General features: G+C 34.4%; 1 protein-coding gene across 14 annotated transcripts in view; it reads right to left on the bottom strand.

The window, feature by feature from the left end:
- Nucleotides 1–23,794, bottom strand: part of LOC143222261 (protein trapped in endoderm-1-like) — a 29,367-nt gene that overhangs the window by 5,159 nt on the left and 414 nt on the right. Inside the window, exons 1-6 of one of the 14 annotated variants that reach the window (XM_076448520.1) lie at nucleotides 22,369–23,220; nucleotides 9,657–9,763; nucleotides 7,346–8,147; nucleotides 4,614–4,884; nucleotides 4,084–4,277; nucleotides 3,216–3,352 (exon numbers count right to left, since the gene is read on the bottom strand). In XM_076448520.1, coding sequence (XP_076304635.1) covers nucleotides 3,216–3,352; nucleotides 4,084–4,277; nucleotides 4,614–4,884; nucleotides 7,346–7,746 — 1,003 coding nt within the window. In that variant the 5' untranslated portion in view covers nucleotides 7,747–8,147; nucleotides 9,657–9,763; nucleotides 22,369–23,220. Of the gene's footprint in view, nucleotides 1–3,215; nucleotides 3,353–4,083; nucleotides 4,278–4,613; nucleotides 4,885–7,345; nucleotides 8,148–8,662; nucleotides 8,832–9,656; nucleotides 9,764–14,808; nucleotides 14,828–20,940; nucleotides 20,992–22,368; nucleotides 23,221–23,794 lie in introns of those variants that run through there. The other 13 variants (XM_076448519.1, XM_076448518.1, XM_076448524.1 and 10 more) reach the window with 13 other exon arrangements.

Here is a 23,794-nt window from a genome sequence, read left to right as displayed (position 1 = left end):
TCCACTCTTTATATCAAACACGGACCATTATTTGGCCTGAAAAAATCATCCAAAGTAGAAAGAATCATTGCCAATGGGTAGGGATCCTTCTGTATAACTTCATTCACAATCGATAGTTCACACAATATCTTGTGAACCAATAATTCTTCTTAAGAAGTACAATTGGCGATGCCAATTAATTAGTTCTCGGTCCATGTACTACTTGTTCTTTCGGTGTTTTTCATCTCTTTTAGAACCTATACCTATTTGGCAAGTTGCAATCATTTGGAAAAACTGGTGTATTTATGCTACATCTCCAGTATCAGTGTGTGTGTGTGTATGTGTGTGTGTTTTCTCATAGCAAAGTCACAATGGGCTATCTGCTGAGTCCACCGAGTGGAATCGAACCCATGATTTTAGCGTTATAAATCCGAAGACTTACAGCTGTACCAGTATCAATCTTACAAGTTTTTTTTAATCACACCTAAGTTATTAGGCCATCTCGTATTCTATAAATAAGTCATGTAATCTGTGGCATTAGTCAGTTGTACAGTTTCATAGCTTAGGTCATACAAGTCTGACAAATAAAGGTGGTAAACTCCTCCAATGTTAAGTTGTGACATCAAACTTCCTGCATCTTATTTCTAAAGGTATATATCTACTTCGGGATTTTCTGGTGTGGAATTATTAGTTGTACAACTTCATGTATCGCAATTCGACTTGGATTTAATGGTTTGTTGTGTTTATGGCCCTAATGATAACATTTTAAGTTCTCTTGATCTACGAGAGTTCCATCAACCAATAATCCATTAGAGAAAGTTAAAGTATTTGGTTTTACTCCACTCCAGTCAATATACTTAATCAGTTCTGGTACGATATTTTATCTTTTATTGTTGAAATTATTGTGTAGTGTAAGTGGAATTTCCTGTCATAAATTGTGAAACTATTTAAAGCTAGTCTAACTTCACATTCAAGTTGGCCCGGCATGGCCAGATAGTTAAGGCGCACGACTTGTAATCCAAAAGACGCGGGTTTGAATCCCCATCACACCTAACATGCTCGCCCTTTCAGCCGTGGAGGCGTGTTGAAATGTGACGGTCAATCCCACCATTTTTTGGTAAAATAGCAGCCCAAGGGTTGACGGTGGGTGGTGATGAGTAGCTGCCTTCTCTCTAGCCTTACACTGCAAAATTAGAAACGGAAAGCACAGATAGCCCTCGAGTAGCTTTGCGCGAAATTCAAAACCAAAAACTTATTCAAGATTATGAGGACTATTTCTAATATCCACCCTTTAATGTTCTGAAGAAGGACAGTGAACTATTCCAAAGTGCTCTAGTTTTGGATATCATTTGAAAATCATACATTCTTTCTTGACATCATTTATTATCCCCGTCGCACCAAACATGCTCGCCCTTTTATCCGTGGGAGCGTTATAATGTGACGATCAATCCCACTATTCGTTGGTAAAAGAGTAGCCCAAGAGCTGGCGGTGTGTGGTGATAACTAACTGCCTTCCCTCTAGTCTTACACTGCTCAATTAGGGACGGCTAGCGCAGATAGCCCTCGAGTAGCTTTGCGCGAAATTAAAAAACAAAACAGACATCAATTATCCACACATCATGTTGTGTAGAGAAGTTTTCTACAGTGAGAGTGATTTTCAGTTTTCTTCTTGATGAAATTTTAGGACCACTTGCTTGAAGTATCTGTTTCTGTTCTTAGTTCTTTTCCTAAGTATGGTCTAGTGAGTAGAGTACTCAACTCGCAATCTGCACGTTGTACAATTGAGCTTTGTCACCGAAAATGTAATAAAAATATAATGTAATAATCAATCTCATTTTTTGTTGGAAAAGGGTAGCTTAAGGGGCAGTGGTGGACGGAGTTGAATAGTCAATTATTTAAGAATTAGGTCAGTATAAATAGCTCGAGTACTTTTGCACAAAATTTAACAAAGTTTTAAACTTCTATATTATTTTTCTAGTAATTTCTGGCACTTTTCCTCTCTCTTCAAGCTCGTGTGATGATTTTGAAAACTTGTTTATTTGTTTGTTTTACTTCTACCCAAATAATGTGTCCCCTGACATTACATAGCTTTTCAAATTTTATCTCTTATGTATTTTTACAAACAAAATCACGATTCACAGTAACTGTCTGACAGACACAAGCTGACTAAATCATACACTAATTACTTATTAAGTGATTACTATAATCACGAATAAGTCATATCTAATGTTGCCCAAATCGCGTTTTATATTGCTCTAATTATTTCCTAAATTTAAGAAAATTCCAGACGTTAAGCCACACTCTCGTCATATAACGTTAAATCTCCGTTTGTAAAAACAACAGTATAGATGTCTCAGTTAAAGATCTTTGGTTTGGTTTGTTTTGAATTTCGCGCAAAGCTACACGAGGACTAAATGTAGTAGCCATCCCTAATTTAGCAGGGTAAGGCAGCTAGTCATCGCCACTCACCGCCAACTATTGGGCTACTCTTTTACCAACGAAGAATGAGATTGACCGCACATTATAACGTCCTTACGGCTGAAAGGGTGAGCATGTTTGGTGTGACGGGGATTCGAACCCGTGACGCTCAGTTAAAGAAACAACAACCCACAACTGTGTGTGTGTGTTATATTAAGCTACGATGAACAGCTTTCCCGATATTCTTTTGAGAGATTTGTTCAAAAAGCTTTTCGCGTCAATTCAACAACTTTTAAGAAATTATTATTTCCTGTCGTTTGTTTGTTATTACGTTTACTGTGCCTAATCATTTTTGAAAAATAACAAGAGAAAGATTAGTGACATATAACGCCAACAATCGGTTTTTGATACCCTCGTTGGTGGAATACAAATAACTCGTGTTACTTTGAGCTTAAAACAGCCTAATGACATTCTTTCACTTCCTACGTTTCTGTGAGAACAGTAGAAGCAAGGTTAGAAATTGGCTACCACAGCTGTTCTGGAAAACTCTTTCACCACTACATATAAAGAGATTAATCAGAGAACTTTAGATAATTGTTTAAGCCTTATAAGTTTTCGTTATGTTAGACTATGTTTCTCATTCATGTCAAGCTGTTCGTCTCAGAAAAACAAATTACTCCCGCTGTTTTTTATTAATATTCCAAACAATTAATTGGCATTTTGTTTCTAAACTAAGCATTATCTTCAACTAACATCATTAGTTATTAAATGAATTTGTTTCTAACTAAAGCATATTCTAGAAAGGATCAGCTTTGTACCTTGGCGTGGGATGAACAACTTAAAGAAGAGGATATAAGATTTGCGATAATGACGATTCATAACTGCGTAGATCACAGGATTAACACACGATGACATCCATGCTAAGATAGCCGCTAAGACATGCAAAGAAGGATACCTGGAACAATACATTAAAGCACAAAAACAAGAGACTTAAACACAAGCTATTAATAAATCAACGTTACACTTAGCTGGTTTGTTTTTAGCATAGCTAGACACGTTAGAGGGAGGGTCATATTTAGGGTACAAATTTTTGGTCAGTATGCTGAAAATGATTTGACGTTGTTATCTTTACATCAAAAACAACAAAAGATAGCACGAAACATTTGTTATCTGTCGGAAATAAACATAAATTATACAATCTTAGTAGTCAAACAGTAAGATGAATACTTTTGCCCATCACCAAAAATATGTGATAATTTTGGGAATGATAACTACAGCATCCATTCATGAACCATTATGTTGAGTGTGGTCAGTTGTTTTTCATGTCATTTATCAGAGCGTATTAAATTGTGTTATTTTGTTAATAACAGTATCTGATGGACTGGAATTTTACAGTGATACAGAAAGGCTTACACAGACAAGACAGCGTATAAAACTAAAACTTCAATATTTCTCAACCGGGATGTCATGGACTTTCTGTAGGGATGCCTCAAAATTTTAGTAAAATATTGTAAAAAAAGTTGCTACGTCACATGCGTAAACCGTTTGTATGGAAATGGTAAACTAGGTGTGTGTGTGTGTGGGGGGTGTCTCGAGTAAAATGGGCTGAGAACACTGAACTAACAAACCCTTAAATTACTACTATGGGTGTGTATATAATATAGTATTTGGACAGCTGTGTATTACCTGACTTTATTGTCGAAAACGTTCACGATCATGAGAGGAAGAAAACAGATGAGAAAAGATATGAATATGGTTAGCATCATGCACGTTATCCGAAGTTCGTCCTTTTTCTGCACGGAATGTTTCATTAAAGGTGTGGGTGAGGTGGGACTTACTGGAGGACTGTGGGCAGCTACATTCTCTCTTGTCCGACGTACCTTGAGCATTAATAAATAAAGTGAACGTCTGTGGTACAGCAAATAATAAACATGCACCATTCAATGTGTTGCTCGTCTAGCCGAACCTTACACAGAAAATCACAGCATGTACCCGTATGATATCATGTCTTAAAGTCTTAAGAATTACTTTAACTTTACCAAGTTTGTTTTAAAACTTATCTTGAGAATTATTGTAGTTCTACATGTTTGTTTGGAAGCTATCTTGAGAATTAATCTAGCGTAAATAACTTTGTTATAAAAGCTGTCTTCAGAACTACTCGAAGTTTACTACGTATTTCAAGGCAAAAAAAAACAAAACAGTTGATGAAAACGTACCTTGAAGAATATACACGAGTAAGAAATGATTATCACAACGCACGGTATCAGAAACCCCAAGACGAACAGAAACTTCTTGGGAGATTTTCCATGGAGCTTGAGAATGGTGCAAGAGAAGGTCTCAGGATCCAGACCAAACGTGCCCCACGAGGAGGTGAGAGTGGGGACCAGCAAAACGAAACTGAAGATCCAGCTAAAAGCTATCATCAAAGCGATGTATCTTTTTTTATAGATTTGCTCATACTTATTAGGATGGTTGATAAGGATGAACCTATTTATAAAAAAACGTTTTATTTATGACATTTCACCCACAGTTTCCTTACTTTATTTTTTTGTTACGAAAATAAGCAGTTCTCTCATAAGAATTTGAAAAAAAGTATATATTTATGTCGAATTAATAAAAACAAGTGATTGAAAATATCGACAAAACCCATTAGTCTGTGTGTTTTATTACGGCAAAGCCACATCGAGCTATCTGCTGTGTCCATCGAGGGGAATCGAACCCCTGATTTTAGTTTTGTAAATCCAAAGACTTACCGCTTTCCCAGCGGAGGACAAACCGATTAGCTTCAAAGAAAAAACATGTGAACAACATTTACAAATGACAATAAAATAGAAACTGCTAATTGTACACAAGAACTAATGAACTTGGAATGATAGCACAAGACTAAACATTTAATAACGATGTAGTCTATTAAAAATATTACTGATTTATGAAATTGCTAATTCATAATAAAGTAAAATGCGTTGTTAATTTCAGTTGGAATAATTTTACTTTCTTTGTTATAAGCAATGTTGTTCAGATGTTATTACAGTATTTTGCTGTTATCTGGACATAGACTTGAAATATAAAGTTGATTACAGCCTTTCAATGTGTCAATCCGAATATTTTATGTATGTTATGCCCTAAAGCAAGACATAGCAAAGTGGATACATACACATAACTTTCAAAAATACATGCTTTAAATAATCAGTTATATCCAATGATAGACACGAACATTTCGTTTTTTTATTGCACTCCAAGTAAATTACTACTTATTACTGGAAATAGCATAAATAGTATAATTTGTTTGCTTTTGAATTTCATGCAAGCATATTCAAACGCTATCTGTACTAATCGTCCCTAATTTAGAAGTGATAGACTAGAAAGAAGGTAGTAAATCAGTACCGCCCACCGCCAACTCTTGGGCTACTCTTTTCCCAACGAATAGTGGGATTGACCGTCACATTATAATGCCCTTACAGCTGAAAGAGGCGAGCATGTTTGGTGCGACCGGGACTCGAACCTGTGACCCTCGGATTACGAGTCGAACGCCTTATCACGCTTGGCCATGCCGGGCCCTTTACTTTTTTTTTTTAATAGATTCAAAGGATACGTTTTATACTAGCTGGTGAACCTGTCCCCTGGAAGGAAGTTATGTAAATTCATGATTAATGAAAGATTATCTTAGGACGCGGAAAGTTGTTTCTCTTATATGCAACTGTGAAAATACATTTATAAAAACTGCAAAGCACAAAGTGCAAAATTGCACATTTTCATGTATCTCAGCAGAGACCTAGCAAACCTTTATGTCAAACGTGGTGCAAATCCATCATAAGGGGGGCGAAGTAGTAGTAAAAATCGCAAAACCTTTAAAAACCGTAAAATACAAAACCGAATATTTGTATAAGCCCCCGCATGAATTTAATGAACTTCCAAACGAATTTTGGTGAAATAGTTACATAGACAGACAACACACAGTATTATTGTGTTTATATCTTAAATTGTTCAGTATTTACAGTAGAATACAAGGTAAAAATATATTCACTTTATATCACCAGTAATTTAACTTTACTATGTGTTATTTTAATGCCTTTTAATTTTCTTGTGATATGCTAGCATTTTATATTATGTAAAATATTATATTTTATATTAGGGCACAATGTTGGTTTTAGTTATCTTGTAACTTTTCAATTAATATACTGATATATAGGGGCATTAGTTTTACTGAAGAGACGATAGCTTGTAAATGTTTGTAGTCATACATTCTGATACTCTGATACTGAGTTGGACAGTTGATATTTATTGTATGTCAGCTATTTCTGGGATATAAATTTTAAAACATTATATACTATTTTAGTTCGTTTTTTTTTTATTTCACACAAAACATGGGGACTAACTGCACTAGCCGTCTCTAATTTAGCAGTGAAAGACCATCCGCAGTCAACTCTTAAGCTACTCTTTTATCAACGAATAGTGGGATTGAACGTCACATTATAACGCCTACAAGGCTGAAAAGGGCGAGCATGTCGGTGGGCCAGGGATTTGAATCCGCGACCCTCAGGTTACGAGTAAGGTCCCCTAACCACCTGGCCATGCTGGGCCTTCACTATTTTTAGAGACCTTCATACAAACTTGATAAGAAATTGAACCCTATACCAGAAAATCTTTAATGTAGAAACAAACATTATTTTTTATCAGTTTGACAGATTCACAATTTACAATAAGTTTCCGATGTTTGATTTTTTAAAACCATGTAAGACTACAAGAATAAATAATGGTCAGTTTAATAAGCCTAATAAATTAATCGTGTTGAGTCAACATAAAGATCAACAACATATTTAAAAACATCCAACGCTAAAAATGTTTATGACATACCTAAGAAATTACAAAATTTATTTTTGAAGACTTTAAATACGAAAACTTATTTTAATATGTCATTTAATAACAATAAATAACAATATTTTGTTACCTGTTGATAGTGATGGCTGTCATCGACATGAGAGATGCTGCAACGTTACCATAAAAAAAGAAAGGGAACAGAAAGCACAGAGTGTCTCCTAAAACCCACTTTTCATGAATATACCTAGATGCCGTCAGGGGAAGGTTAAAAGCACAAAACAAGAAATCAGCCATACATAGACTAAAGACAAATGCAGTCGTGGCATTTCTCAGCTTCGCAGAGCGGGATAATGCCAGTATTGTCACCAAGTTTCCCAGACAACCAACGATGATGAAAATGATACAACATACAGAAGCAAATATTGTTGCTTCTCTTGGGTACTTGATTACTCGGTCTTGTAGATCTCCATTTTCCTGGTCTTCAGTTTCCAGAGTCTTGTTGTTATACTGATACATCAACCCTATAACCATTCTTTTTTATTTCGTTCGTTCGTCTTCTGAGCAATATTATTATTTTATTTTTTGAATAAGTTTAATAATATTAACAACGAATGATATCTACTATAAAGTGCACGATAATTCGAGTTATTCACGTTTAAATGATTGTGGGGCAACTCGGGCAGTACAATAATTGTAAATCTGCTTCGTTGTTGTTGTGTTTCTTAAATATTAACTGTTTTCAAACGTTAGTAGTCACAAGGTTTATACAATTCTTTCAACTTCTAGCGATTGCTTTATTTTTTGGTGGAAAAACGGTTTACTATTGTTTGTTATTTAGAGAGGTATGACGGTTCCAAAAGAACTCCTTAGTCCAGAGTCCAGACTTCTTGATACATACATTCTTCCGAATCTAGAGTTCCTCGTTTATTTACCTGAACAAAAAGAAACAAAATAAAATTATTTGAAGTCCACTGGTTATTATATATAGAACTGTATCCTACCAAGGCTATCGAAATTCGGTTTATATCGGTGTGAGCCTGTAAACATACAGCTGTGCCATTGGTGGGCAAAGCACAGGTAACTTATTGTGTAGCTCTGTGCTTAATCCCAAACAAACAATGAAAACAATTTATGGGAACAAAAGATATATCAGTACCAATTTATAGCTTCACACATAAAAGCAAAATTACTTAAGTATAATTAAATGATCGCTTAATTTTTAAAATTAAGCAGAAAATATAGTAAGATTTTGTTTTGGAAGTTTTAATAAAGACAGAAAAATAGCCACGAGGAACAGTTAAAAGTTTCTGCTAAAGATATGGTTATTCATGCACTAAAACAAACAATGAATTTAAAATTATACTATCTAATGTCCATATAAAATTAAGAGATACCTTGTTTTTGTTGTTTAAAGCCACTTTAAATACCATTATGAAAAAAAAATTACCGTTTTGTCGAATTACCCATCTGTCCTCCGAAACTGTGTGGCAAACTATATTATTAAGGGCCAGAATTCACATGAAGTTTATATTAAAACACCTTATTCTCGAGTTGACAAAAATCCACATTCAATAACGGTTACAACCTCAAACACTTCCTTGTTATGAAAAGTGACCAAGAAGACGTATAACACTAGTGAAGTACTAATACAAGTCACGGGGTATTCTTTAAGTGTACTTCAAGTACTTTTCCCCTCTATTAATAGATATTTTAGATATTTTTAAAAGGAACTAGGCTAATTTTCCATTTGTATTAACAAAGACAAGTTTTATAAGTTACCTTGACAGCAATACTTTACAGAGCTACGTGTCACACGAGCTGCTTTGATAGGAAAACGTAGGTTATAATTGGTTATACTGATAACAGTGTAGAGATTCTAAAATATAAATTATTTTAAGTAGATTGGAAGACGTAGTGTATCTAGTAATGTGGGTTACAATGGCTATATTAATATCAGTAAGGTATCTAGAAACATGGATTACGTTGACAGCAACAGTGTATCTAGAAATATGGGTTGAGTTGACACTAGTTGTGTATTTACAAACATGAACTATGTTAAACAACAGCATAGTATCTACGAACATGGGTTGCGTTGACAATTGTTCTTTATCAACAAACATGGGTTGTGTTGTCAGTAGTAGGACATTCAGAAGCATGGGCTACATTCACAACAGCAGTAGGGTGCTCAGAAACACTTTTTGTTTCTTACAGTTTTCGTTTATTTCTTAATATGGAAACTGTACAATTTTATTTTTAATGGAGAGAGAAAAAAACTAATTGCTTTTAAAGTATTCTAAACATGTAAGACGTCTATGAGCTAAGCGCTATTTGAGAAAACTCATACTTTGAGGTGAAATTTAATTCTGACCGCAAAGTGGTGTAGTATTACTGTTGACTACATACATTACATACGTTATAAACATAAATACCATTACACTCACCAAATGTCCCCTAGTGATACAGAGGTAAATCTACGGATTTACAACGCTAAAATCAGGAGGTAGATTCCCCTCAGTGGGCTCAATAGATAGTCCAAAATGGTTTTGCTCTAAAGAAAAACAACACACACACATTCACCAAACACTAAAACCTAGTCGATATATTTGTTTTGAATTTCGCGCAAAGCTACTCGAGGGAAATCTACGTTATACATCCCTAATTTATATTTGCTTTGTCCTTCGAGGGGAATCGAACCCCTGATTTGTACATCCGAAGACTTACCGTTGTCCCAGCGGGTAACAATTTAAATGTGATAGATACTCGTGTTCGTAAAACACAGTTTATTTCTATACGATTAAGTTGCACGAGGAGTTTAATGCAAGTACTGAACAAATACCACTCATGCTACTACAAAAATAGAATTTTCAGAAGAAAGTAGTTTTGACAGTTTTTGCTAGTAGCGATAGTTCAAAAACGAAGTTGCGAGTTTTAAATTATTTTTATGCTATGGTTATTAAATACAGAGGACTAATAACGTTATATTAAGACGATTTTCAACATGCAGATCCCTTGCCAACAACAGCCCATATAAAGTCACTGTGAACCTGAATGTACAAGAACTACATTTCAACTTAGTTGTGCATATATAGATTATAGGGTATGTAGGCTGAATTAATTTTTAAATCAAACAGAAAATCGTTTCTTTATTGATGTAAAGTGATTCTACACACAATAAACAAAAAGTGTCATATTAAATCTTTCCGAGAAAGAAATTTTGTTTGTTTGCAGTTAAGCACAAAGCTACACAGTGGGATTGTAAATCAGCAAACGTACCACTGTACCACTGACAGGCAGGGAACGAAAGACAAAGTAAATATTGTATATATACACACACACACATATAATGTACTTAAACATGTGGAAGAAAATAGTACAGAAGTGTTAATACAAGAAAATGGATTCCAGTATAAAAGACTTAATTAAAAGCTGAATTTTAAAGTTTACTGGAAGTGGTGTAGATTCGAAAATATCGAATCGGAACCCTAGTTAATGAAACAAATTTCGAAACTTCTCAAGTCCCGACTACCAGTTCAACAGCAGATGAAGAATGAGAAAGGTATTAATGTTATTCTACAGTGATAAATGTCACTGACTCAGCTCCCATGGGTTTCGATGCAATAGTACTGTTAAAATGGGCGCTAGTAAATTATCATCCTCTTACACTAAATGGAAACCAGCAGGGAAGAAATGTGAACATATCAGCCTTACAACGAAACTTTTGTAATGGAAAGTACGTTGCAAGGCTATTGTCAAGATGCACAGTCGTCAGGTAGAACATAAACGTTCATAACGTTGTAAATTATAACTAGTTGGAGCGTTTTGTAGCACTATTTATTTCACGTATGACGTAAACAGGCTGAGTTAAAACATTATGTAAGACTTATGACTGGAGAAATAGGGTGCGCAATATTCATCAATAATTTTTTTGCTTTTCTTATTTTTTAACGTTTGTTTTATAACATGGTGGACAGAACTTCTTAAGAGGTATTACATTTACGAGTTAAGTTCGCCACACTCTATTTTGTCGATAATAAAATAAAGACTCAAAGTCACCAATAGCAGACTTAGATAAACACATAAATAACGTAATTTATTTAAAACGCATTAACGTTAAATTAAATCAAACATCAATACACTTAAATAAGAGAAGTTTCACCCAAAATAAAAAAAATGTATCAAAAGCCTTAAGACAAAACTCCAGTCTTAAAAATGACGTCGTGTTACCATACTAAGTTAATAACGATGTCATGTTGAAATATGACATATCGATCCAATAAAGGGCAACTGTTTGTCTTTAATCATTAAAGCTTTAATTTCATAAGTGAGTGGTTGATTGATTATCTTTGTACTTCAAACTCAAGGTTGCTGTTAGCTTTCTCTTCAAAACGTTGTAGTTCCAATAATTTGATAATTTTCAAGGTTAACTTACGCGATTGGTTTGTTTTGAATTTCGCGCAAAGCTACACGAGAGCTATCTGCGCTAGTCGTTCCTAATTTAGTAGTGTAAGACTAGAAGGAAGGCAGCTAGTCTTCACCACTCACCGCCAACTCTTGAACTACTCTTTTACCAACGAATAGTGGGATTGACGGTACATTATAACGCCCCCACAGCTGAAAGATGAGCATGTTTGATGCGACGAGGATTCGGACCCGCAACCCTCGGATTGCGAGTCGAGTGCCTAAACCACCTGGCCATGCCTGGTCTACGCGATTGGTTTCGACCGGAGATACTTGTAAAAGGAAATTAATTCCATACATTTAAAATATCACGTGGAATGGCCAGTATATTCTCAATGAAAACGTGTACGAAACTGCCTGTTACTCTGTAATACAAAGTTCTTTTTTAAAAACGGTTTCTGTCAGATATGACCAATAACGTTTGAAATGTTAAAAAAACAATTCTTATAATATTAAAGATAAAAATTTTCAACGACGCTAACTAATGTTCAACACAAACAGACTTTAATTATATACCTTTCAAATTTAGTCAAATTTGAAATACGTTAAAGTTAGATCACTAGATTTCATTTCTCATAAGATATTTTATGCCAGTTTGAGCCTGGCTTAGTAGTTATTGTATGCGGACTGTAAATCCAAGAGATTCGAGTAGTTCGCGAGTTGACGATGGGTGCTGTTAACTATTTGAATTACATATAGTCTATTAGTTCAAAATTAGTGGCGGGTTATAATCCTTTGTGTAGGTGTGCTTGAAAATTCCAAAAAACATAGACATACTAGTTTCATCAGAAGTATATTACTCTTTATTAAATTTTAAGAAACAATTTTATTTTATTAAAAATACGGTACATTAAAAACCACAATGTTAACTGCTTTACATTTTAATGATTCTTCTCTAGAGACACAGGAGCATTACATTTATTTTCTATCTGGTACATTTTGAGTAAGTATTTTTAAAAATAAAATTTGACACGCAGTTTAAGGCTACTCCACTGGTTAAAATCCGATTTTTAAAGACATGGCCAATACATAACAAAAGTTTGAAATGCATTTCGATAATTCTACGTTTCTACTATCTTCTTTTAAAATAGAAATCATACGTACGATAAATCTATTCTAACGCCATTTTCATGTTGTTTAAAACTAGAAACCCACAATGATTATTGTATCGTGTTTTAAGTGATGTTTTGGGTACTTGTGCGTTACAGTTGACAAGTTAGAAATGTCAAGGTTATAATAGTAGATATAAGAGGCGATATAAAATGTTGGAGTTTTATTAAGAGGAAGTTTCAAACCATTCAAACTCCCCCTCCTTTTGGCTAAGATGTCAGTTGACACTGTTTTTCTGTCCATTGATGCAAAGAATAACAATAAGTTTTGTGTTTTGAGATTAAGCCTTAACATAAGTGTTGTTCTTAATAAGATATATTCTCCAAGATATCAAAGACCACATTCATTCATGACCAAGTAAACAACTTGTATCGTTTTGTTTGTTTTATTTATCTTTTAATAATATACGAAGTGGAGATACATCGCAGCGCTACCTGATGTTTATCTACATGACTATAAATAAATATTAAGTGATTTAGCAAAAGTCTTGTACGGTCTGCCTTATTATTTTGGGATAAAAATCATTCTAACCCTACTGCCAGAAATATATTTTAAGTTTTCTTTTCATATTAAAATGGTATAAAGAACGAACTTACGCAAAATAAATTATCCTATAAGAACGATTGTTATTTAGTCGCTAGTTTGGAGTTAAGAATAGTTTCTATTTTTCCAAAAATGTCTTTCACTTAGTTTCAGATGAGCATTGCTAGTCTGGACATTGAATAATTATGTACAAATATATCTTTAAATGAAGTACTTGAATTCAGTAGTAATTGAAATTTTCAAACTTCGGAGATTAAGAACATGACAAGCTAGTTTTTATTAAAATACTGAAAGTTGTTACTATATAATTTATTTGTTTATTTCTGATGTTTCGCGCAAAGCTACTAGAGGTATATCTGTCCTAGCGATCCCTAATTTAGAAATGACATATAAGACAGAAAGCAGCTAGTCAACACAATCACCGCCAACTCTTAGGCTATTGTTTGAAAATGAATGGTGAGGATCACTGTCATTTTATAACGCACCGACGAGCATTTCTGGGGACGACACTCGAACCCATGACCTGCAAGCTCGAATACCCTATATAAACATCAGACCATATCAGGCTCACTGAAGAATTTAGGATAATGTTTTGAAAGCAAATGTTACCATAAATCAACATATACTGGGTAACGTTTTTTTACTTTGAGAGTTTCTTACCCCTTGAGTTCAAGAATAAGTTAATTCATTTTTTTTATACATCGAGATTAATATACAATAGTTAACGCCTCTTCTGAATGTAACGATGAAGTACTTAATATAAATAATTTTTGTTGCATAAAAGTTTTGTTCCTCATGGGATTAATAATACTATTCAGAAGTACTTAGATGTTTATATACCATCAAATTCAACAAACGTTGCACAACTAAAAATATATTTGTTGCTTTATAATTAGAAAATAGGCTTAAAATTGTTTCGAATCTAAGTTTTATCCTCATATTCATCTCAGAAATGCCCTCAAGCCGATAATTCGTGTAAGCAATTACCTTACATGTTCCAAGAAAGTAGTATTTTTACGCCATCTATAACGTATCACGCCCAAGAAGAAGCCATGGCTATATGTGCTTTACAATTCGTTGTTTGAGTTTGTGGATTAAAGAGCATGTGCAAAAGTCTTCAGATTAATAATTAGTTAGCTATTCTTCAACATGGCCTAGAACACCAAAACTTTCTTCTTACTTTAAAAGATTTTGGCATTCTGAGAAGCGCATTAGATTAAAAAATGCTAAGAACCAATCAAAGAAACTTTATGGATTCGTAAGTTACGCCCAGAATTAAGCAAACGTAAGTATAATTAAAGAGATAATACAGAGAGCTGGTGTGCAGAAAAATAACTCTAGGAAAGAAGGTGTACAGAGACAACTAGATTTTGAAAGTATCAATATATTGAAGTTAAACATTTTAAAACATGCTTTGAATACACAAGCACACGTAGTATATACACAGTAGAAAACAGTATTTGATGAAAAGGAACAACTTACATGACTGATTGCTGGAAGACCTGAAAGTAGCAGGAATCAGAGCAGTGACTCTGTAATGTCGTTATCTAGAGAATTCTGATAAAACTATTTACTTTATATTGCAATATCCTTTTGTGCAATAGGTTTTCCATATTGCTAGTTATATGTTATGAAAAATTAATAGTCATACCTTAGGCTTAGAGCTTACGTTTAATTACAAATAGTTTCTCTTAAACATTTTATTCAAAGTTACTTACTATCATTAACTTAGTTGATAATTTTAGTGGTGGTTGTATTAAAGATGTTTTTTTCTCATAATTTCATCCAAAGCTACAAAAAAAAAACCGATTAATGAGAATAGCGATATTTGATTTTAAGCTGAGAGAAGACAGTTAACTGGTTAACAGCATTCAGCGATAATTATTGAGCTACTCTTATCAGACAAAGTAGATTATACCCGTCTACATTCCTTGAATAGGAAAGTCTTGTTTCTCTATCTGTTTTTGACACTTAGAATTATAGTATAGTACTCGGGTAAGACTCTCACTGAGCTTATTTTAATAAACTAACATCTAGAAAAAAAACATCATTTCAGATTTGTATTAATTTTTATTGATAGCTCGAAAATCGTTTGAAAAGAGCACATCAAAAACACTCCACTTTTTTCCCAAAAAATTCGCTTCTCGTAATTAAAAAACAAACAAACTTTCCTTCGTTTTGAATAAATCTTAAGATCCCACACTCCAAAGCTAAACCTGTTCACAGGCACGGCATAGATAGGTGGCTAAGACGCTCAACTCGTAATCTCAGGGTCACGGGTTCACATCCCCATCACACCAAACATACTCGCCCTTTCAGCCGTGGGGGCGTTATAATGTGAGAGTCAATCCCACTATTCGTTGGTAAAAGAGTAGCCCAACAGTTGGCGGTGGGTGGTGATGACTAGCTGCCTTCCCTCTAGTCTTACACTGCAAGATTAGGGACGACTAGCACAGATAGTTCTGGTGTGCCTTTGCACAAAATTCAAAACAAACCAAACCAATTATGCATCATGCGCATATCTGAAATTGGTGTTTAATAACTTTTCTACACAGATCTAAAATCGCAATAAAACATTTGAACCAAAAAATTAAGAAATATTAGTTTTTGTTGTTGTTTTTCTCTCAAAGAAAATGACATTGAACATGCAGATAACAAAGAGAAAACATCTGAAACAAAAAACAATGAAACTACCAACCGTAAAAGTTAGTTTCTTGAACTAATGCATTTACTATTAACTCGATTTATTTTTTTATGTAAAATGTTTCATAATTAAAGGGTTAGCGCAAAATAAAACAGAAAGTAAAGTAAGTTAACATATGGTAAAACCAAATACGGGGGAGAAAGTATACAGTAAAAAAAGAGACGGGGAGAAACTAGAGAGTTAGTACATACTAAGAGAAATAAAGGAGAGAAACACTGGGGTGCAGGTGAATCAGCTCTTTAAAACAATCCACGCTCATCAACTGCAGACGATTACAGTTATTAGTACATGTATTTAAATTTTTCTCGTGTTAACAACTATGTAGTAAAAATAATATAGTAAATAGTGGACTTGTATTGGTATTGACTACTATACAATTTAAATGCTAGAATTGAAAAATACTTGTCTTAATTAAACAAATTGTGTTCGTGTTTCAGTGGACAAAACGTATCATACGAAGCATTTCATTTGACCATGAATACCAGGTTTTATTTGATTGATTGAATATTTCTTGATTGGCATAATACTTCATAATGGGCTCGCTGCACTTTGCCTACTACGGGTAAAGGCAAGTGTTAACTGAAAGACAGAACTTTTAGCCAAATCAGAATCGAAAAACGAATTAGATTTCATCATAGCTTTAGGGCCTCGGTTTGCGAATTCCTTGAAAATCATGGTAGAGCTTTAACATATACTTTGCTTAACAGAACGTTAATATAAACATAATACATCATCCCACGACATGTTAACATTGTTCCCAACTGTTTCATGCCTTATAAAATGTACAAAGACAGTGCCTGAATATTAAGAACGGAAAGAAAAACACAAAACACGACAAATTCAAGCTTTATTGGATAACCAAACCAATAACAAAAAATATAATTATTTAGTGATTTGTCTCACACCTATATTCAAAGTGTCTTACTGGATTTTTGAAGTATTAAAAACAATGTGCCATATGTACAAATTATATACTAATTAGTGTCACAGCTACTTTTTAACGCTAGATTACTGGGAAAAATTATAGGAAATTAATAATCATAAAAACAATAATACAGTGGACCATACAGAGATAACACACAGTAACAAATACAGGACGACCATAGGGAGATGACATACAGTAAACAAATATAGGGAGGGATGGTCACAGAAAAATAATGTGCAGTAGAATATGTGGGGAGGTGGAACTATAGAGAGAGACTACAGTGAAAATAAATACTACAGAGAGATAATATACAATGAAAAACAACTACAGATGTAGGCGTAGAGAGATAACATAATTAAATGATACAGGAGAACATATAGTACGAATATACAGTAAGATGAAAATAGGGGAGAAGTATGAATGGGTAATGTAAAGTAAAACAAATACAAGGGCAAGTATAAATGGTTGACCGATATATCCCGCACCCTTCACTGATACACAATGACCACTAGAAATCCTACAGCTGCAATAAACAGATTTCACTCGAATCAAAACTTCCTCTTAATTTCGATTTCTTTATTATGTTTCCTTTGGAGGAAGTGGGGAAAAGATATTCTTTTTATTTCCTTTTTATACCTAAAAACTACATAGCTGCCTATCTGTCTGTCATGGAGACACATGCAGTTTCTTTATATTTTTGTTTGTTTGTTTTTGAATTTCGCACAAAGCTTCTCGAGAGCTATCTTCACTAGCCGTGTAAGAGTTTAGCGGTATAAGAGTAGAGGGAAGGCATCTAGTTATCACCACCCACCGCCAAATCTTGGGATACTCTTTTACCAACGAATAGTGGGATTGGCCGGAACATTATAACGCCCCCATGGCTGAAACGGCGAGCATGTTTTGTGCGACGGGAATTCGAATCCGCGACCCTAAGATTACAAGACTTAACCCACCTCGCCAATTTTTTTTTTCCTTGGATACATATACCCGCTTTTTGTAGTTTAGATGTTTTATTTTCACAATAATTTTGCTGTCCAGTCCATTTTTAACAGGTTGATGTATAGACAAATAATACATTACCTATGCAAGATATTCATTCATTCAGACCTTGGTAGGTATATTCATATGGAATGACAGATAACCCCTGACCCTTAACCTAGATTTTTAATATCTTATCAATTAATATTTAGTTTGTACCTAATCTTGTCATAAGAATAAATCTGAAGTGACTAAACAAATAAAATAAGCGTGTGTGAAAGATTATATATCACAGATACATGACCATGCGAATATTCATGACCTTTTAAATAAATTCAGCTTAGCATAAAAAAAAGCTACATGCGAGTTAAAATTACCAAAACCTTCATATAAGGGTAAAACACTGTTCTGTTCCTCTTATTAATATCCTGCATTAATTAAACAAGATAGCGTTTCTGACGTTGTGTTGCCTAAAACAATGATTTAGAACTTAAATTAACAAATTTCTCTTCCCGCATTTTTTTTTTTAGAAGTTTACTTAAAAGGTAAACAAGGGCTATTTTTGCATAGCTGAAAGACCATTTATAAGTCAAAGGCACCTAGCTAGCTAGTCAACAACACCCACCAGCAACTCTTGGGCTACTTTTTATCTAACCGAATAATGAGATGGCTTCAAGATTCGGAGCACGTGTTTGCGGCAAAAGGTCGCGAACTATGAAGTCTTTAAACAATCATTTTTACCTAGTAACTCATTCGGAGACTTTTCTTTATTAAAAGATGAACTAACAATAACTGTTAAAACATATGGCGTAAAATGAGGATAGAATTCCCATAAGTTTGAATCAATAAACTGAATAAATATTATTAAATAAATGAATAAAATTATAAGTAGCATTAGATTATTTTTTTAAAGTATAGTAAACACCGTAGTTTTGTTTGATATTTCTTAACTCTATTGAATTAGTGTTTGACGAATTATCGATACTGACAAAAATAAAGGATGGCTAGGTAGTTAAGGCACTCGACTCGTAATCCGATAGTCGCGGGTTCGAATTCCCGTCACACCAAACATGCTCACTCTTTCAGCCGTGGGGGCGTTACAATGTTACGGTCAATCCCACTTTTCGTTGGTAAAAGAGTAGCCCAAGAGTTAGCGGTGGGTGGTGATGACTAGCTGCCTTCCCTCTAGTCTTACACTGCTAAATTAGGGACGGCTAGCACAGATAGCCCTCGAGTAGCTTTGTGCGAAATTCCAAAACAAACAAGCTTTGCGCGAAATTCAAAACACACCAAAACAAACAAAAATGAAAGAATAGAAAACTGAAACATTATTAATGAAATAGGGAGATAAGTACTCCTCGGTGTCTGAGTAGCGCAGTAATCACACGTGAAAAGTATATTTAAGTAGTCATTAGTTCTTCAGTTTAACTTAATTGCGTACACACATTTAGTTTGATAGCATTCGATGAGTTATATCAGTAAACAAAGTTGTATACACTCTTTCATCTTGGTTGTTTTTTTATATTTATTTTTAACGTGATTATTAAATAATGATAATTTTGTCTTCAAATTGTTTTTACTTCTCTACTAGTTACACGAGTGCGTGGTAGGTACTTGTATGGAGAGTGCAAAACATGCTACACCTGCTTAGCAGTACGTGACAAGAAGTTATTAGTTTGGAGAACTGTACAAAGTCGAATACTTCTCGTGGCTCTACAAATCAATAAAACGTAATAAAACACTACCAGAACTAAATTTGATGAAGTGTCGTATGTCAAGTGTGTGCTAGGCTAAACAGTTTCCTTTCTATAGTTCTTTTTCTTTATCGTACAGCTAAGACGTTGGACTTAGAAATCCCTAACTTTCGCACTTTAAAAGTGTGACACGTCTAGAAGAGATCTAACAGATTAATCATGGACGATGTGGATGTAATATTAAGAAAAATATCTTTTAAACTTATACGGTTTTGTATCTTCCAAACAAACGAAGCAATGCAGAAAGGATACGTAACCTAAAACGCACTTATTTTTTATTGGAACTAAAACTCGATAATCAAAATTTGTATCTCAGGACGGCTGGTATGTGTATTAAAACTTTTACTAACAAAGCAGAAAACAACGTTTCGACCTTCCTTGGTCATCTTCAGGTTAACAAGACACTTCCTCCTCCACTAAACGAAGATGTGGTAAAATTCTGTAAGTTGTGAAACCTTCTATTATCTTATCACCTAATACTCTCCCATATTACAATCACTATTCTGTTGATGCTTGAGGAAACGTTCGTTTGATATTTGCATTATTCAAATTCAATAGCATATGTGCTGTAAGGGTTACTTCATCTTATCACTTTCCAACACTGCAGGGCCCGGCATGTGTTAAAGCGTGCGACTCGTAATCAGAGGGTCACATCCCGGTCGCGCCAAACATGCTCGCCCTTTAAGCCGTGGGGGCGTTATAATGTGACGGCCAATCCCACTATTCGTTGGTAAAAGAGTAGCCCAAGAGTTGGCGGTGGGTGGTGATAACTAGCTGCCTTCCCTCTAGTCTTACACTGCTAAATTAAGGACGGCTAGCACAGATAGCCCTCGAGTAGCTTTGTACGAAATTCAAAAACAAACAAACCAACACTGCAAAATAATAGAAAATAAGCCCTAAAAATTTAAGATAATATTACTGTGATAATTACATAAACCGGCAGGTTGGGAAATTATTAGAAAATTTATTTTGCAGTATCAAACAGTGACTGGAGTTTTCAATGTAGTGAAAAGTCTGTGTCGCAGTATGCACGCAGTGAAGAATGCCTTATGTGTAGTGGGAAGTCTGCGTCACGTATGCATATAATAAATGACGTTCTGTGTGTAAGTCTGTATCGTAGTAGGCATGCAGTGAAAGGCGTTCTGTATGTACTGGGACATACGCATCACAATATTAAATACCATTTGTACATATACATTTCGATAAATAAAATAGATAAAAATAAATAGCAATTGATTTTTTAAATAACATACCTTTTACACTCTCAGTGTTCTGGGTCGAAAATGAAAAAAAAAATACAAATACGAAATTTATTAAAAGTGAAGAAAACGGATGTTAAGAAATTCCTCAGGATTTCCTCTTCAAGAGGCCTAGAGGAAGCCAATCCTTATATCATGGAAATAATTTTCGCTGTACCTATGTTACATTTCATCCAGGAGGAGTGTGCGTGTGATAGCTTCACCACAAAGTTGCGCTAGTTAACATTGTTAGTATTTATGATAAAATACAAACAAAAAAACAGTAAATTTCACTATTTTATAATAAAATATACGTTACAGTCACAGGGATTAGGTAAATCATGGTTTCTTATATGTACAGTAATTTGGTGGCTCAGTGGTAAGCGTCATGGCTTATGACAGAAAATAAAGATTCTTTCTCCACGATAGATAAAGACATAGTCCGTTGTGTAGTTTTGCGCTAAAGTAAAACATAAACGCAGAAAGTATACGTATAACGAAAGAGAGAGAGAGAGGCCCTGCTACTTCAAGTGATTATGAAATAGGAATATCAAAATAAGCATTAATTATCTTCTTAAAAAAGTTAATGAAGCTTTAAATGTAGATGTTGACGTTGTAATAATAATTATGAATACAAAAGAATAAGCCAGTTTTGGCGATAGAGAAACAAATTCTTTTAAATGTCTCTCTTTATCGTTTACACTTTTTTGGCATGACTTCTGTTGTGACATAAATGTAAACATTCTCTAAAAGGATTGACTGATTTTGAAGAACTGCGTCAGTATGGGATGGATTAAGATGCAACATTCATAGTAAACAATAACGATAATGATGCGCATGCGCAATGGAAAATAAAAAGGAGGAGAAATTTCGAAGAGTTCAGTGGTGAAGGATACATTAAGTTTCAAAAGTTTTAAACCTCATAATTGCTAATGAAATGTACTAAGTATGACACCACCATTATTCCTCTTTTTAGGGTAATGTTGAAATACAGTTAAAATCAGCCGAGATCGAATCAGCGACATAAATGTCGATTGCAAATAAGATCTTTGAGTAGTTTTAAGTTTGCAAGTTTTTGTTTGTTTATATATATATATATATATATATATATATAAATTTCATACCTCCTTCCCCTCTTAGTAGCTCAGCGGAAACTCTGAGCGCTCATAAAATACTAAAAATTGGGTTTAGATACACACAGTGGAAAAAGTGTGTAGATAACATATTGTACAGCTACTAATCAACTAACAAACAAAAAATTAGCTCACAACATTACTGGTTTTAAAATGGTCTGATAAAATTAGATTTACTTCATGCTAAACCGAAGCTACTTTTAAGTGTAAAATGTTCTAGACATTTAAGTTATTTTGTAAAAACTTTACCATCTGAATGTTTGGCTGCAGACTTATAAGCGCTACACAATTTTTCTTCTTAATATCTTACCACTTAAATAGCCCGAGATGGCCAGGTAACCACCACTTGACTCGTAACCCGAAGATCGCGGGTTCGAATCCCCATCACACCAAACATGCTCGCCCAAACGATCAATCCCACTTCTTCTTCTTCTTCATGTGTCAAATCTGCGGCAGACATCGACGACCATGGCATGCCAGACTTCTCTGTTGTCAATCCTCCTTATCAACTCGATGTTGCTCATTGAGTTCTTGGTGACATGGTTATTGAGGCTGTCGATATATTTAGTTCTTTGACACCCTCTGCTTTTCCTCCCTTCTATTATTCCACATAGCATCTGTTTCTCTATCCCTTTCTTCCTACAGATGTGTCCTAGAAATTCCATTTGTCTCTTTCTTATAGTTTTCATGAGGGACCTTTTGTATCCTGCCAGTTCCATGACTTCCACATTTGTTTTTCTTTCAGTTCATGATATTTTTAGCATCCTTCTAAGGAACCACATTTCAGCAGCTTCTAATCTCTTCTCTGTATCTTTGTTCAATGTCCAGCTCTCACAGCCTGTTATCTGACATATTTTTAGTTTGGCTTGCCATAGGTTTTTCTTTGCAAATGGTCCCTATAGTAGGTTGCAATTACTTGCTATAGGAGCAGTGTCCATACAGGACCGTTCTGCCCAGCCATTGTTCCTTAGATTGGAGTCATCTGCATGGCCAGATTGAGTGTTGCGCCATTAATGACACTATGTCAGTTATTAAAATCCCACTATTCGTTGGTAAAAAGAGTTGCTCGAGAGTTGGTGGTGATGATTAGCTGCTTTCCTTCTAGTTTAACACTGCAAAATTAGGGACGACTAGCGCAGATAGCCCTTGTGTAGCTTTGCGCGAAATTCAAAACAAACCAAACCCCTTAAATATCTTGAGTGAAAACTGTAAGCATGTGTTATTTCCTGTATTACAACTTATTTCTCAACATTGAAACGCTGTACTGAGAAACTCTAAGCATTATATTTGTTATGGAGTTAATTTCTTCCCCTCTAGGACAATAGTAAGTACACTGATTTCTAATGTAAAATACGGGTTAGATTTTCTGCGCTAAACACATTTACGCTACATTGCTCCGAAAGCAAATCGTCCAACGATTAACTGGATGATATTCCACTAATTTGTTTTAATATTATTTGTATTCTTCACATGTTGCCGAAAACATTTTATGGTATCGTTAGTAATTAAAGTATTTCTTTCTTGTGCATTTTAATATTTTGATCAATATTTAAGTTGCTTTCTTTGTTTGAATATCAGTTAGTTTAACAGTTTCAAAATTTTTATGCGATTACTTTTGTATATCCTATCTCTTTTTCTTGGCTTTTAGAGAGATAACTTCTTTAGAACTTCATATTAAGTTATTCTGACTTCAGTTCGTAGGTAATTCTTACCAGATGATCAGATCTAACAATAAC

Source organism: Tachypleus tridentatus, chromosome 8 (assembly GCF_004210375.1).
Source record: "Tachypleus tridentatus isolate NWPU-2018 chromosome 8, ASM421037v1, whole genome shotgun sequence".
NCBI classification, from domain to species: Eukaryota; Metazoa; Arthropoda; class Merostomata; order Xiphosura; family Limulidae; genus Tachypleus; species Tachypleus tridentatus.
This window is presented reverse-complemented; position numbering and strand designations above follow the sequence as displayed.